Source organism: Pseudophryne corroboree, chromosome 4 (assembly GCF_028390025.1).
Source record: "Pseudophryne corroboree isolate aPseCor3 chromosome 4, aPseCor3.hap2, whole genome shotgun sequence".
NCBI classification, from domain to species: Eukaryota; Metazoa; Chordata; class Amphibia; order Anura; family Myobatrachidae; genus Pseudophryne; species Pseudophryne corroboree.
The window spans coordinates 680,544,252-680,562,045 of record NC_086447.1 but is presented as its reverse complement, the minus strand read 5'-3'; the positions used below and the strand labels follow the sequence as shown (position 1 = coordinate 680,562,045).

The 17,794-nt window shown below is 41.4% G+C and overlaps 1 protein-coding gene and 1 long non-coding RNA gene across 15 annotated transcripts in view; one reads left to right on the top strand and one right to left on the bottom strand.

Moving 5' to 3' along the window:
* Positions 1 to 17,794, bottom strand: part of SYNE1 (spectrin repeat containing nuclear envelope protein 1) — a 965,679-nt gene that overhangs the window by 555,531 nt on the left and 392,354 nt on the right. For all 14 annotated transcript variants that reach the window (XM_063917854.1, XM_063917860.1, XM_063917859.1 and 11 more), the window contains 5 exons: positions 16,473 to 16,637; positions 15,325 to 15,477; positions 14,380 to 14,523; positions 10,717 to 10,890; positions 10,049 to 10,207 (listed from right to left, as the gene is read on the bottom strand). In XM_063917854.1, the coding sequence (XP_063773924.1) occupies positions 10,049 to 10,207; positions 10,717 to 10,890; positions 14,380 to 14,523; positions 15,325 to 15,477; positions 16,473 to 16,637 (795 nt within the window). The remainder of the gene's footprint in view (positions 1 to 10,048; positions 10,208 to 10,716; positions 10,891 to 14,379; positions 14,524 to 15,324; positions 15,478 to 16,472; positions 16,638 to 17,794) is intronic.
* Positions 1 to 17,794, top strand: part of LOC134910151 (uncharacterized) — a 107,267-nt gene that overhangs the window by 77,962 nt on the left and 11,511 nt on the right. The gene's annotated exons all lie outside the window — the stretch shown is intronic.

The window sequence follows — 17,794 nt, the reverse complement described above, 5'->3', positions numbered from 1 at the left end:
TTCGTTCCTTTAAAAATAAGAGAGCAAAGGGCTATTCATATTTGCCACGAGGCAAAGGTCGAGGGAAGAGACAGCAACACGCAGCTCCTTCCCAGGATCAGAAGCCCTCCCCGGCTTCTACAAAAGCCTCAGCATGACGCTGGGGCTTCTCAAGCGGACTCGGGGACGGTGGGCGGTCGTCTCAAAAATTACAGCGCGCAGTGGGCTCACTCGCAAGTAGATCCCTGGATCCTGCAGATAATATCTCAGGGATACAGGTTGGAATTAGAGACAGATCCACCTCGCCGTTTCCTGAGGTCTGCTTTACCAACGTCCCCCTCCGAAAGGGAGACGGTGTTGGAAGCCATTCACAAGCTGTACTCTCAGCAGGTGATAGTCAAGGTACCTCTTCTGCAACAAGGGAAGGGGTATTATTCCACTCTTTTTGTGGTACCGAAGCCGGATGGCTCGGTAAGGCCTATTCTAAATCTGAAGTCCTTGAACCTGTACATAAAGAAGTTCAAGTTCAAAATGGAGTCACTCAGAGCAGTGATAGCGAACCTGGAAGAGGGGGACTTTATGGTATCCTTGGACATCAAGGATGCGTATCTCCACGTTCCAATTTACCCCTCACACCAGGGGTACCTCAGGTTCGTTGTACAAAACTGTCACTATCAGTTTCAGACGCTGCCGTTCGGATTGTCCACGGCACCTCGGATCTTTACAAAGGTAATGGCCGAGATGATGATTCTTCTTCGAAGAAAAGGCGTATTAATTATCCCATACTTGGACGATCTCCTAATAAGGGCGAGGTCCAGAGAACAGCTAGAGATGGGATTAGCACTGTCTCAAGAAGTGCTAAAACAGCACGGGTGGATTCTGAATATTCCAAAATCCCAGTTAATGCCGACAACTCGTCTGCTGTTCCTAGGGATGATTCTGGACACGGTTCAGAAAAAGGTTTTTCTCCCGGAGGAAAAAGCCAAGGAGTTATCCGAGCTTGTCAGGAACCTCCTAAAACCAGGAAAGGTGTCTGTACATCAATGCACAAGAGTCCTGGGAAAAATGGTGGCTTCTTACGAAGCGATTCCATTCGGCAGATTCCACGCAAGAATTTTCCAAAGGGATCTGTTGGACAAATGGTCAGGGTCGCATCTTCAGATGCACCTACGGATAACCCTGTCTCCAAGGACAAGGGTGTCTCTTCTGTGGTGGTTGCAGAGTGCTCATCTATTGGAGGGCCGCAGATTCGGCATACAGGATTGGATCCTGGTGACCACGGACGCCAGCCTGAGAGGCTGGGGAGCAGTCACACAAGGAAGAAACTTCCAGGGAGTATGGACGAGCCTGGAAACGTCTCTTCACATAAACATTCTGGAACTAAGAGCAATATACAATGCTCTAAACCAGGCAGAACCTCTGCTTCAGGGAAAACCGGTATTGATCCAGTCGGACAACATCACGGCAGTCGCCCATGTGAACAGACAGGGCGGCACAAGAAGCAGGAGGGCAATGGCAGAAGCTGCAAGGATTCTTCGCTGGGCAGAGAATCATGTGATAGCACTGTCAGCAGTGTTCATCCCGGGAGTGGACAACTGGGAAGCAGACTTCCTCAGCAGACACGATCTTCACCCGGGAGAGTGGGGACTTCATCCAGAAGTCTTCCACATGCTGGTAACCCGTTGGGAAAGACCAATGGTGGACATGATGGCGTCTCGCCTCAACAAAAAACTGGACAGGTATTGCGCCAGGTCAAGAGATCCGCAGGCAATAGCTGTGGACGCGCTGGTAACGCCTTGGGTGTACCAGTCGGTGTATGTGTTTCCTCCTCTGCCTCTCATACCAAAAGTATTGAGAATTATACGGCAAAGAGGCGTAAGAACGATACTAGTGGTTCCGGATTGGCCAAGGAGGACTTGGTACCCGGAACTTCAAGAGATGATCACGGAAGATCCGTGGCCTCTACCTCTAAGGAGGGACTTGCTTCAGCAGGGTCCCTGTCTGTTTCAAGACTTACCGCGGCTGCGTTTGACGGCATGGCGGTTGAACGCCGGATCCTAAAGGAAAGAGGCATGCCGGAAGAAGTCATTCCTACTTTGATTAAAGCAAGGAAGGAAGTAACCGTGCAACATTATCACCGAATTTGGCGAAAATATGTTGCGTGGTGCGAAGATCGGAGTGCTCCGACGGAGGAATTTCAACTGGGTCGATTCCTACATTTCCTGCAATCAGGATTGTCAATGGGTCTCAAATTGGGATCTATTAAGGTTCAAATTTCGGCCCTGTCGATTTTCTTTCAAAAAGAATTGGCTTCAGTCCCTGAAGTCCAGACCTTTGTTAAGGGAGTGCTGCATATACAGCCTCCTGTGGTGTCTCCAGTGGCACCGTGGGATCTAAATGTGGTTTTGGACTTCCTAAAATCTCATTGGTTTGAACCACTAAAAAAGGTGGATTTGAAATATCTCACATGGAAAGTGTCCATGTTTCTAGCCCTGGCTTCTGCCAGGAGAGTGTCAGAATTGGCAGCTTTATCTTACAAAAGCCCATATCTGATTTTCCATTCGGACAGGGCAGAACTGCGGACTCGTCCGCATTTTCTCCCTAAGGTGGTGTCAGCATTTCATCTGAACCAGCCTATTGTAGTGCCTGCGGCTACAAGTGACTTGGAGGACTCCAAGTTACTGGACGTTGTCAGAGCATTAAAAATATATATTGCAAGGACAGCTGGAGTCAGAAAATCTGACTCGTTGTTTATATTGTATGCACCCAACAAGATGGGTGCTCCTGCGTCTAAGCAGACGATTGCTCGTTGGATCTGTAGCACAATCCAACTTGCACATTCTGTGGCAGGCTTGCCACAGCCTAAATCTGTAAAGGCCCACTCCACAAGGAAGGTGGGCTCATCTTGGGCGGCTGCCCGAGGGGTCTCGGCATTACAACTTTGCCGAGCAGCTACGTGGTCAGGGGAGAACACGTTTGTAAAATTTTACAAATTTGATACTCTGGCTAAGGAGGACCTGGAGTTCTCTCATTCGGTGCTGCAGAGTCATCCGCACTCTCCCGCCCGTTTGGGAGCTTTGGTATAATCCCCATGGTCCTTTCAGGAACCCCAGCATCCACTAGGACGATAGAGAAAATAAGATTTTACTTACCGATAAATCTATTTCTCGGAGTCCGTAGTGGATGCTGGGCGCCCATCCCAAGTGCGGATTATCTGCATAAATTGTACATAGTTATTGTTAACTAATTCGGGTTATTGTTGAAGGAAGCCATCTTTCAGAGGCTCCGCTGTTATCATACTGTTAACTGGGTTTAGATCACAAGTTGTACGGTGTGATTGGTGTGGCTGGTATGAGTCTTACCCGGGATTCAAAATCCTCCCTTATTGTGTACGCTCGTCCGGGCACAGTACCTAACTGGAGTCTGGAGGAGGGTCATAGGGGGAGGAGCCAGTGCACACCACCTGATCGGAAAAGCTTTACTTTTTGTGCCCTGTCTCCTGCGGAGCCGCTATTCCCCATGGTCCTTTCAGGAACCCCAGCATCCACTACGGACTCCGAGAAATAGATTTATCGGTAAGTAAAATCTTATTATTTCACTTATGAATTGACATATGGGTGAGACCGCTCAATGGTTTCAAATATGATAAAATGGTTCTCTGTACATTTGTTTGTATTTTATTTTTAGGATGAGATGGTTTGCAAATTTTTATTATTAACAATTATCATCCAGAGAGTTGCAGACAAGCAGGCCCTAAAATTCATATGCATTGCTTGCTTGGAGTTAATCCAGATCTTTGCCTGTATTCTGGGTTTGCTGTACCTAGAGTATGTGGCTGCACCTCACCTATCAATACGACTGTGGAAGTAGTTGTCAGCACCATTAGCACGCATTTGTACCAGCCTTATCCTTGGTGCAAGAGATCCATTTGAAATCAGATGGATCCCCGCGTACGATCAACTCAATTCCACCTCAATTCCACCTACAATTCTATTACAATTCCACCTACAAGCCTATGACAAATCCTCAGAACACTAACCATATAGGCAGAAAATGCCAAGCTGCTGGCCATTTACATTAACTCGGCTGCAAGTCTAAATGTGGAAATAATCTCAATCACCCACATAGTTGTTCAACGTGGTGTATGATTGGCTACAGAGCATGTGCAGTGTGAACAGCTGCAGGATCCGTATGAAAAACTGACTTCCACGCAACTCTTAATCAGTGCAGGAAGAATAAAAATATAATATACTGTAGTTGTTTCTAACCTATCTACTTGTCAGTTGAAAGGTAGTCAGAAATACTGTAGTTTCTTTACTTTGTTGCAAAATGTTGCAAATCTCTGCAAAATCTTAAACACTTATACCACTCCCCCCTAAACGAATGGAGTATTTTATTACCAATACACACATGTAAATACACACGGGCATTCATTTTATTGGGGATAGTCGATTAGTGCCGAGTTCCGGAAAATCGGCACTAATTTGACTTGTGTGTGTTCAATAGCCTGTTTTTGAATCCATTTTCATGCCTTTTGGGGGGTTTTTTGTCTGATGAATCGGCATGGGCGAAACTGGACCCAAAACTGTCAAAAACGCCTGCAAATTCGACAAAACACGTGGATCGGCAGCAAATTCGCTGATCCACATGGTTTTCGCCAATGCGGATTTTTCACCAGCCAAAAAAAAACGGCATGGGCATCGAATAGGTCGAATGCAAATTCGACCTAAATACAGGCGAAAAGTGCAGTTTTTTTGACTGGTCGAAAAAACGTCACTAATTGGATACCTCCCTAAGGCTTTTAGACTGATGGGAACACTGTAAATGTACCCTATTCCTATATGCCCAGCTGTGGCATGTAAAGCTAGGATAATGAATAAACATTAATAGAAATGGAGATGTGTGACATTCTGGGCCTGATTCAGAGGTGCATGCAAACCGCATGCAATTCTGACATTCATGTTGTTGAACGATTTCCCAATGTGCATATGTAAATAATTCTGAAACCCCAGAAGGTGCATGTGTTACCCTGAGTATGGGAACAGAGGTGCTGTGGCATACAGCTCAGATAGGATCAGAAATGTCAGGGCAAACCGGCAGCCTTTCCTGGGTGGCTACTGGAAGGTAGTATGGATTGAACACAAAAAATTCCATCTTGTAGGCGAGTCATGGTAGTTGCATGGGTGTCAGTAAAAGCAGTTGCATTCTCAAACGCAGAGCCATTTCCAGAGGCTGTGAGATGTTCTAGAGAGGACAAGTGCACATGTTGATGGTGCACATGATGGTACGCCGATGATGGAGAGTCAAAAGCCACTGTTGTGTTACAGCATGCAGAGGTACAGAAAGTGGGTGTCTCAGAGAATGAACTCTCAGGCACACACTAGTACACAAGGGATAGGCAGTTACATATGTGCACTTGTGACTCTGGCATTAGATGCTAGAGTGGATGCAACAGCATCCATCTCTAATCCAGGCCCTCTAGTTCTATTGCACATGAGTACAAGCTATTGCTCTCTGATATCAGCCATTTTCTGATTAATGATACTCACTGCAGAACCTTTCATTGAGATTACTGACAGAAAATAAATGTGTGTGTGTGTATACGTGTGTGTACAGGTTAAGTATCCCTTATCCAAAATCCCACATTTTTGGGTCCCCTACTGAGATAATGACATATATATTATATATTTTGTGTATATATGGATATATTATATAGATATATGGGATCAGTATGAAATCCCGCCGGATGGGATTCCGGCGGTCGGAATACCGACACCAGGATCCCGACTGGCACAATCCCGACAGGGGGGCGAGCGCCACGCAGCCCCTTGCGGGCTCGCTGCGGGTACACTCATTTATTCTCCCTCTATAGGTGTCGTGGACACCCACAGAGGGAGAATATGTCGGGATTGTGCCGGTCGGGACCCCGGTGTCTGTATTTCGACTGCCGGGATTCTGTCCGGCGGGATCTTGACCGCATCCCTCACATATAATATACATATATATATGTCATTATCCCAGTGGGGGAAATAAAAATGTGATTTTTAATTTTGGATAAGGGATACTCAACCTGTATATACAGTATATATATATATATATTCTGTATATACAGTATATGTATGTGGCAATATATACCATTGTGATAGGCTATTGAAGCTTTTATGTAGATGTTTGTGTACTGTATTTTATCAGTAGCTGGGTTTCTGAAGATGCTTTTTGTGTAAGTTTATTGAACCAAAGGTAAATAGATTATTTTTTTTAACACTTGTACCAAACTTGAAAACCCAAATAATGGAGAACAGAATACTTATCTGCACTGAACAAAACATCAATCTGACAGTATTTTATTTCTGAATGAGCTAAACTGGGCACAGTTTGAATGACTGTATAATTAGTTCTATTCTCTGATGTAAATTGCAGCTGATTCATTGATCGCTAATTGGTTCAATAACAAATGCGAAGGTGACAGATGAAGTGACAAATTTGGCAAGACATAAACAAGAACATTCAGATTTTCCTGGGTATATGCAAATACTGATACATAACACTTATACAGTGTGATGGTGCACACATATAGAAAAACTCTTACGGTCTAATAAACATGTAAAAAAATGCAACCAAAAATGTGAACTCATGACACACAGTGCAGAACAAGGCATAAGGGTTAAGTTGACAAAAGAATGTTTTACTTTGAGAACACAAACAGTTCAAGATTTTTTTTTGTAACAGAACATACCATGTGTTAAATAACACACATGTAGTAATACCGTCGCCTGGATATGAGAACCTTCTACATCCGATGAAGATTCTTCTACAGCTTTTCAGCTTACTGTATGTTCAATAATGTCTTTATATATTGTCAAGTTGCTGAATGGAACAATATCATAATCTATAGCATTGTTTAATAGGTTGAAGGCTCAGAAAACGTTAGTCAGTACCAGTCTCAGACTGATTATGTAACTGGAGCTGTTAACATCCAATAACATTTCCAAAATATTAAAACAGCTCTTGATAATACTACTTAGGATTGTTTGGTATCAGGATCCCGGTGGCATCGGTATTCCGACTGCCGGTATCCCGAACACCGATATGGTGACCGCAAGTCCTTAGGATGTAATCTCATCTATTTTAGGTAATATTATTGTAACAGGGAATCAGTTTGGAGCACATTGCCAAATCCTTGGTAGCACAGCTGGTTGGCACAAGGAAGAAATAATAAGCCATACGGAAACAGTGGGACACTTCTCTAGCACAGGAAATAAACCAAATACTTTGTAGTTTATATTATTTTTGTTATATTTAGCTTAAATATGATTTTCATGTTTCTTTCAAACTGTGTTTAATTTTCCTATTTTTAATAACTCCAATGGAAATTATGGAACAGAATTTCATGAAATATATTTATGAAATGTTCTTAAAAACTCTGTAACTTTAGTTTTATGGCACGTTAGTGGGTTTGGACTCCATGGTTTATTTTTGTTGTTATTTATTTACTCACTCACCCACCCAAGTTAACGTGGTGTTTAATTTAGTTTACTTTCAAATAGCTGAAGAGGAAAGGTTACCAGTTTTCTACTAATTGTGTCAAAGTTGCATGAGAAGTGTTACTGGGTTTTATTTTTCATTGTGTTTTTCAATGGCTTAAAAAATGCAATGTTCAGATTGTTACATCAGCAGAACTCTCAGGGGTCTATTCATGAAGCAGTGAAATGAGTGGAGAAGTGAGCCTGTAGAGAAGCTGCCCATGGCAACCAATCAGCTGCTCCGTACATTTGTATAGTATGCAAATTATAAATGTTACGTCAATGCTGATTGGTTGCCATGGGCAACTTCTTCACTGGCTCTCATCTCCACACTTTTCACTGCTTCATGAATAGACCCCTATGACTGCTTTAAGTGTTCCCTGTTGCAAAAATACAGCACATTCCTGAAAAGAGATTTAAAATATGGCAAGGTTATTACCCTATAAATAAGGTTTGCCACTGGGTAAGACTATGATTATTACTATCTTACTGAAACCACTGTCAATTAGTTGATAAGGTAAACTATATTTTGGGATGGATGTACAGTAGGTTATTACTAATTACATTTTAACTACATCAGTAAATAGAAACAACTCAAAATAATAGGGATTCTCCTTCTATTACTTCATCTTCTTGCCTCTCTATTTGAACAGTGATCTATTAGGCCAATGCACAAAATGTGTATGTATACATTTTCATTAAAATTACAGAAGCTTTTAAAATGTAAGTTAAAAAAATGTATTTACTGACAACGTAATCATGTTATCTGCATGTATTCTTACTGCATCTGAAGATGTTTTCCCTGTGTGAAGATGCTGGTTCTAGAAAAGGACATTACTGACCAACAGTATGGCTACCCATAACAATCTGTGATAGAAGACTGACATCTGCCCAGTTACAGTACATCAGTGTTGAGCAAAATTTGACACAATGGAAGTAAACTGATCTGAACTCTAGCTATATTAGTATAAGAATATTTGCATTAATTTCATTAATAGTAGAGTGTTAGTGGATCAACATTAGTGTGATAGGCAATTGGCATGTTGACGTTGTATAAAAACTGTACATATAAATAACCTAGAATGTTTCCTAGGATTCCATTACTGTATTATGGCATAGGCAAATGAAGAAGAGGGCATTAAACACAACCATCTAGGCTGGTTACGGATGGAACCCATCTGAATATAGGAGAAGCATATCAGGAATAGGACAGAAAGGGTTTGTAGCCCATGTTTATTGCTTCCAGCTTAGTGTGAGAACAATACATACTGTAGTAGCATGACCGCATTCAGGTGCATCTGCTATGTCACTGCTAGCAAAAAAGCAAGACGAGATGAGCAAATCTCTAAAACTGATCAGACTGATTCATAAAGCACATGCCACAGTGACCACGTGAATCAGTCTATTTACTCACCAATACAAAAATTACAATATTTTATTAAATGCAAATCTGGAACTAATAAAATTGTGGGCAAAATGGGCTTATAAACATAAAAAAGTCATTATTAAATTTCATATCCTATTTGAAGGGGATATGTATCAAGCCTTGGACAGAGACAAAGTGGAGAAGTTACCCAATGCATGTAATGAGTGTTTGTCATTTCAACGACTGTGCCAGATAAATTACATAGATAAATAGCCGACTGGTTACTTTGCACAAATACTCCACTTTCTCTCTCTCCAGGGCTTGATGCGTCATCCCCATGGCATTGGCGTTTCTATAGTGGGTGCAATGTGTGCGGTGGACACGCAGGGGTGCTTACACCGCACACATTGCACCCATGTTTTATTACTTACCATTCCGGAGTCCTGCGTCAGAACTCCAGCCGCGGTGAAAAATCACCGGCAAAATGGTGGCCATGCGCAACAGGAATTTAGTCTCCGGCACATGAGGGGCACCATGTTTCTGGAGACCTGTGCTTTCGCAGTAAAGTCTGGCACAATGCCAGAGTCTGAAGGGGACCACCCGGAGTCTACACATGACCCCCCCGTTTCTGTAAAAATGCCCCTGCCCCTTGGTCTACATATGCACTTGAGAAACACTCTTATAATTGCCACTAGTGGAGCTACAGTACCTCCATTTGCTAAAATGTTGTAATACTAATTATTAAATATATTGAAAATTCACGGCATTATTTAAACAGATACAATAATAAAAGATGGATATAAAAAAAATACAAAACCATAAAAGGTAATATGCAGATACCATGGCGTTCCACACACTAGTTTCAATAAACCTGCAAAAATATACAGACAATTGACCGGAGGCACACAATGTTTGTATAAACAATTTTTTAATAGGAAGAACAGTCCATTTTGTAGACAGATTCCCACAAGTGTGTTTGGAACATTCTCTTATTGCTTTATGTTCTGCACTGTGTCTCAAAGATATTCATGACAACCGATGTAGTACTGTACGTGGAGATTGAAAGATGGTAAATGTGTACAGGGTAGAATAAACCCTAGAAAATGGACAACCAAAGAAATATAAATCTGAAAATATACAGTTGAGAAAGTCAGAAATGTAGCCATGCGCTGCAAATCACCTGGAATGCAGACTGAGCATCTGCGATTTTCTTCTGGAGACCAGACTGGTCAAAATGGTGCAACGATTTACTTAATGTCAACGCTTTGTAGATAGCTTGGCCATTCTTCTCAATTGTGACCAATGCCTTTTTACAATTCTCTTGGTAGGTTAATAGATCCTACAATTTGAAAATAAAACACATATTTTATACAATTACAATAGATTTGGGTTGATCAACTGGTGGACATCTGGCTGAATGACTCCTAGCAAGACTTTTTAAAATCTGAACTTTAGAACTTGTAGTAAGTATAGTGCTTTTATTCAGTTACATTTTGGCTGTACTACGCTTTCCTGGTAATTTATTAACCTGAATTTATATGAAATATTGCACAGAGTAACTCTTACCTTCCTTTTGAAGTAACAGCTGTGTTTATTTTTATATCATTCATGTCTATATATTTGTGATTACAGTTAACCAAGTAGTATTGGTTGATGCCTGCCTATTAAATACATGTTGAAAGGCTAATGGATATGTTGAGTGTAATGGTTGATTATTAACTACAAATACATTTATGAATAACAGATGCTAAACACAACATAGCAAAAATATTATTCAAGGCCCTTTCCAGATTTTATATTTTACTGTCCATTATTACATTCCTTATATCTGAGCTACATTATACATACCCGATGCTTTTGTTTATAAATAGAAGTGGATTGTAAATCCATGTCCGAAACTGCAATAACTTCGCTCAATTTCTCAAGAGACTCATAAAATATGGTCAGCTGGTTCTCAAATTCTCCAAGCGGACTGAGAAGTTGCTGCGATTCATAAAGAAGAGGAGGATATCGCTCCCGTATCTAATGAAATGATGACAAATGTTAATACCTCATACAGTGGCGTAAGTTTATCCCAGTTGCCCGGAGGCAAGAAAAATATTGGTGCCCCTCCTATATATCATCCGTGAGCCAATAAGATGCAGTTTTGAGATCCGAGTAACACAGAGTAAAACCGAACCCGCTCATCTCTAATTCTGACTATATGAAGCTACTACAAAACCGTTGCAGCTAGGCAGATCTATGTAGGGGTCCAACCACACACTACATAGATCTGCTCAGTCACTCCCAATGCTGATTATTTCTCTGACAATTAATTTGCAAGTGTCATATCCAGGATTAGAACCCACAACCTATTACACTGGAAGCATGCACCTTACTGATGGAGATATCTGCTCTTGCATAGGAAGTATGAGAATTCTAACTATATGAAGTTATGTGTAATTGCCAGAGAAATAACTTCATATAGTTAGAATTCTCATGTTTCCTTTATAGAAGCAAATAGCTTTATCAGTAAGTTGTCTGCTTCCAGTGTATCTATAATAAAGAGGGTGTGATTTGTAAGGTGCAGTGACTAATGGGGAAGTTGGCTACGGAAGAGATACCGGCTGCTGTCAATTAACTTAATTGATTAATGTCGCTGAACACACGGAACAGGAGGAGAGGTGCCCCCCTTCAAAGCAGGAGCCCGGCGGCAGCTGACTCCGTTGCCTCCCAGAGTTCTGCCTCTGACCTCATAAAGTATCAAAGTTAAGTATTAGAGGAACAACATCATTGTCTCTGTATTCTCAGATGGTTTACAATTCAGCGTCATTTTAAACTGATCAGTTCATATAAGAGTCAAATCCCACACACTGCATGAATTTACAGGTGCATTCAGAAATCCAGTGCCACCGATGGCTATATATATATATATATATATATATATATATAGATGAGTGTGTGTGAAAGTTCAATATTGCACAATAAATATCTATTCACTATTACACACATTGTACATCATAAAACAATTTTATTTGACTTTCTGTCTTAGCATTGTGCTTAGGAGTAACTTACAAGAGGGAAAGGGGTACTTCTGGACTGACATAACGGCACCAGCCTTTGCAGGTACCTTAATCAGCTTATATGAATAAATCATCCCTGGTTCATTCCTTAATTTTCCAACATTTGGCATTGACCTTATTTTAATGTCAGCCCTTTCTATTTCGATAGCAAAGGTGCTAAAAGCTATTTCATGAATGTGTAAATACAATACTAAGGGACTGATTCATCTCTGCAAGTAAAGCAAATTATCAAGCACCTGGGCAAAACCATGTGGCACAGCAGGTTGGGCAGATGTAACGTGCAGATAGCTGTAGATTTGGGTGGGTTATATTTTTCTGTGCATGGGAATTACTGGCTGCTTTATTTTTACACTGCAATTTAGATTTTAATTTGAACACACCCCTCCCAAATCTAACTCTCTCTGCACATGTTACATCTGCCCCACCTGCAGTACAACATGGTTTTGCCCAGTTGCTTGATAATTTACAAAAATAAATCAGGCCCTAAATGTATTAAATAAATAAAAAGTGCTAAGGCAGTTAGTTTTTTTTTTAAAGACATGGCTTTTGGGTAAGGTCATACAACAGCTATTAAGCTTATTGGCACCACTGGCCATGCCACAAATAAGTGGACAAGAAATCCGTAGAAATGACAGATGAAAAGTGTGAGTATGATGTTAATGTGAACATAAGCTCAGTAACAATTTATCAGGTACAGTACATATTTCCAGTTCTGGGTAGAACTTCCCTTTTCCCCAGTATAGACAAAATGCTTTGTGGTATAGATTCAACAAGGTGCTGGAAAAATTGCTTAGAGATCCTCGTCTATGTTGACAAGATAACATCACGCAGTTGCTGGCGATTTGTCAGCTGCACATTCACTCTTCAAATCTTCCGTTCCACTACAGTCCAAAAGTGCTCTATTGGGTTGAGATATGATGACTATGGCGGATGCTAGAATATGTTAATGGGACCAGTTTGAGATTGTGAATGCTCTGTAATATGGCCCATAATCCTGCTGTAAGTAGTCATTAGAAGATGAGTAGACTGTAGTCACAAAGGTATGCACATGGCAGCAACAATACTCATATGATATTATACTCATTTGATATTAAGGGGGCCTAATGTGTGCCAAGAACCATTCTACACATTATTAAACCACCAGCAGCTTCATCTATTGGCACTAGCCAGGATGGATCCATGGATTCATGTTATCTATGTCAATTTCTGCATGTTGCAGCAGAAATTGAGATTCATCAGACAAGATGATCTATTTCCCAATCTTCATCATGCCGAGTTTTTGTTGAACCTGTGCCCAATGTAGCCTCTAGCTTCTAGTTGTTAGCTGACAGGACTGGAACCTGGGGTGATCTTCTGCTGCTGTAGCCTACCTACTTCCAGTGTCAACATGCTGTGTGTTCAGAGATGCTCTTCTGCAAGCTACTGTTGTAATGCATAGTTATTTCAAGTAAAGTCTCCACACCGTCAGCATGAACCAATCTGCCCATTCTCCCCTGACCTCTCTCTTTAATTTCACTCTCAGAACTACAGCTCACTGGATATATTTTGTTTTGTGCACCATTTTTTTAAAACTTTAGGGACTATTGTGCAAGAAAATTCGAAATCAACAGTTTCTGAGATACTCAAAACATCTCACCTGGCACCAACATTCAAGCCATTTACTATAGATCAAATATCTTTCCCATTCTGATGTAACTTACCCGCCACACCACTTACCTGATGACAGAGACATCTATCTATCTATTTATCTATCTATCTATGGATGTGGTCAGCTTACCTGTGCACGTGTGACCACTTGCGATCGCGACTAGGTGCATCCACATGTAACCCATTCACGGGAGTATACACAACTATGCAATCCTATGGATCACGGGTGTGTACGCGGTGCAGACTTTACAGGGTACATTTACAGCTGAACCCAGTTGGAAATGGGGGAGGTCGGGGGGTGCCGTAAGGAAAGGGGGTGGTAGGACAAAGGGGAGGTGACAAAGGGAGGATAAATGTGGGAGGGGGAAGAGGTGAGGATCATATGAACTAGTAGGTGAGAAGGGTACAGGGCTGGTCCCAGAGGAGGGGCCAACCCACAGTAACTAGTCACACACAGTAGGGGCTGGAACTGGGTGCAGGGAGGAGTAGGGCCCTGGAAGCAGGCAGAGAATAAGTGTAGAGAGGGAGAAGATGGAGCAGTCTGGAAAGGGGATTATCTCCATTCTGACTCTGCCGTATTAACTGTAGATGGAAGAAGAACTGCGACCCAGTACTTTGACTGGCGCCTCTCAAATATTTGAGGGAGGGTGAGCCACTCCCTTGCCCCAGCTGTTCCAGTGCCTATGAGTACAACAATAGCAGTGCAATAAACAGTAGGTGTAGGTGCCCATGTACTACGCACACCCTGAACCCATTATAGATACGCCAATACACATCGATGTTACATTGTCACACTTCTTACTTTATTTAGTTGGTCTTTTATTCTTGACACAGCTGCCAACATCTCATTGGCTTCTGATGGAGGAGAATCCTTTGTGAGAAGCTGTGCCATCCTCGTAATTGACTTATACTGAGCTTCAATAATAGGCATTTTCTGTTTGATATCCTGGAAAACACATTACATAACTGTTATTAGACATACATACAGTAAGTATCCATTAAATCTTTTGAATATTTTGTGTGAAAACCTATCAAGATAGTGACTATAACAATACCAGTGTGTACTGTATATTAGGTAAGGCATCACGCATTTCACAAGGCACTCTCAGTCTGTCTGCAAAATCATTTCTTCATACAGCAATATGACTCAGAAGCTACAGAGTATAACCTGAAGGAATGCTCAGTTCAGCTAAGTCATGTTTGGGAGTGATAGAATGCACACAATGGGTATTTGGCCATTTTTTCTGTGAAAACCTTGTGAATCTAAAGGTGAACAAACATCATGCACAGATTAAATCAGTCAAATAGATTCAGGGCAAATCGGCCAAACAGCAACCACCCTAACCAATCAAAATGAAAGTTAATTGGGTAGTTAGAAAATTAATGACATACTGTACATGAGAGCATGTATGATGTCATCATCAAACTGGAAAAAGGAAGTTCCTTACAACTATGTCAGATGCCATAGGAATTAGGATCTGGAGCATATACCCTTTGGCACTCCAGCTGTTGTTGAACTACACATCCCAGCATGCCCTGCTACAGTTTTGCTATTTGGCCATGCTAAAACTAGCAGGGTATGCTGGGACGTGTAGTTCAACAACAACTGGAGTGCCAAAGGTTCCCCATCACTGCCCTAGAGGATACAAGTATACGACTATATCTTCTGTAAAATAAAATGACAGTGAAGTATGACTATTGTACAAGGAGTACTAAAAACTGTCTTTAGAAACATAAAAAGACATGCCTCTAAATCCTGCACAAACATCTTGACATTTAAGAAGGACACTTCAAAAGGTATGGAGATTCTTTCATTGCCTCCTTCTGCAAATGCTGCTAATGCTATAACACCATCTGCATATTCCTTCTTTGCTCTTTCATATTCGTCTTCTCGAGCATACTGCAAAACACGAAAACAAAGGAATAGAACATTACCATACGTAGCACACTGTCATGGGTAGAGTTGTTACAAGTTTTTGTACAGAATGGTATCTTCCTTTATAACTTTCTGGATGGAGCTAAGTAACTCTGATATACAGTACTATAGCATAATATAAGATGGGTGTTTAAAAATAAAAAGTAACACAATTACAATAGGGTGTAACAAAAGTCCACTCATTCACACAAAGTTTTATTTCTGTAGCTTTCATTGTATTGTAGTTTCCCAAATTCTACCATTACAGTCCAGGTTTTAAGGAGATCCATGCTTGAACACAGGTGACTTATTTAGTACTTCAGTCAATTTGATTTAACCATCTGGATTCAAGCATGGATATCCTTAAAACCTGGACTGTAATGGTGGGGCTTGGGAAACGCTGCTTTATTGAATAGAGAATAAAAATGCTTCAGCAACAATGGCCCTCATTTTGAGTTGATCGCTCGCTAGCTGTTTTTAGCAGCCATGCAAACGCATAGTCGCCGCCCACAGGGGAGTGTATTTTCGCTTTGCAAGTGTGCGAACGCCTGTGCAGCCGAGCTCTGCAAAAACATTTTGTGCAGTTTCTGAGTAGGTCTGAACTTACTCAGCCCTTGCGATCACTTCAGTCTTTTTGGTGCCGGAATTGACGTCAAACACCCGCCCTCCAAACACCTGGACACGCGTGCGTTTTCCCTACCACTCCCAGAAAACGGTCAGTTGACACCCATAAACGCCCTTTTACTGTCAATCTTCTTGCGATCGGCTGTGCCTATGGATTCCTCATTAAATCCATAGCTCAGCAACGATCCGATTTGTACCCGTACAAAGCGCATGCGCATTGTGCATTTCATTTGAGATTGTCAATGGTATATGAAAACAGTCCTCTCAGATTCTATGGTGAATGTAAACCGGGTACACTTTGTAGCAAACACAATTTCCCTTTTTCTTTACAAAACGTGAAAAGGTGAATAACATACATGCTTGACTTCCATGAACAGCTCCCTCCATCGCCCATTGAGGAGTAAGAGCTGCTGCTTGATGTCTTTAGAGACAGTGTCATCGCTAGTCTCAATGAGGAAATTGCCAGAGTCATTCATTGCTGTGTGGTGTTGGATCAAGTGAGGCAAATGGCGAAAGAACTCCTAAAGAGGAACAGATGGTGTAAGATGTTAAGAGAGCAAGGAGAATATTCTCAAATGGTTGAAATGGGTTATGTCAAACCAAATGACTGCATACATTTGTATTTACTTTAGTTTTATATTTGATATTTTATCAATATTACAGCAGTAAATGGGGATTAGGAAAAAGCAGGGGAACATAACAAAGGATTTGTGGTAAGGGTCTAGATAGTATATAATTTGAATACAAGGGCCGGGACGTAATGAAGTCCAAGTTCAGCGGGCATGCAGGATGCCGGCGGAACTCTGACGGTTTTTTTAAAATGGGTAACCATTTACAAGGCTAAACCATGCCTTTTAAATGATTGCCCCTTTAAAAAAAAGACCAAGTTTGGCCAGCAACCCGCTCGGACTTCATTACATCCCAGCCATGTACTGTAAAATTCTGTTTCTAAAGTACAGTCCAACAATAGTAAATCCTATGATAAAGTTGCAGGTCGACTTTTATGACATCTAACAGTACCAAAAAGATTCTCAGGATTTTAGGATAGAACTAGACTTTGAGGGTTAGAGAGGATGTATACTCTACACACAAGTAAGGCTTCTAAGTGAACCAGGAGAATTCCATCTTTTGGAACGATATTCGTGCCTGTTTTCATTAATACGGAAGAGACAGCCGTAGCGTACTTACCAATCGTTTCTATATCCAAGTTTCTATAATCTGTATAGTGGGTACTGAAGGAGAGTGCAGAATTGAGATATAACTGCCTTTGTGGCAATCAGAATATGCCCTTTGAAATAATTCACTTTTTATATTCAATGTCAACAAATTCCATAGGGCTGAGCAATCTGAGAATTACTACGCAAATATGTCTGTGAACCTCTCAATATACATATACTATCAGAGGCCAGTTCATCTAGTAGTAAATCATTGGATTACGCAAAGAAACCAGACACCAGATTAAGCACATGGGTAGAACATACACAATACCACACAGACAGCGGAATGTAGTTATGTGAACGGCGGTCAGGAGACCACTGGTCACAATTCCAGCACCTACATCCCGAACCCTCACTATCCTGATGGTCTGCATGCCGACCAACAGGGACTATTCCCACTCTTGGGTGTCCACAACACCCATAGAGTTGGAAGTGCTCGCCACCGAGCCCGCAGCATGGCG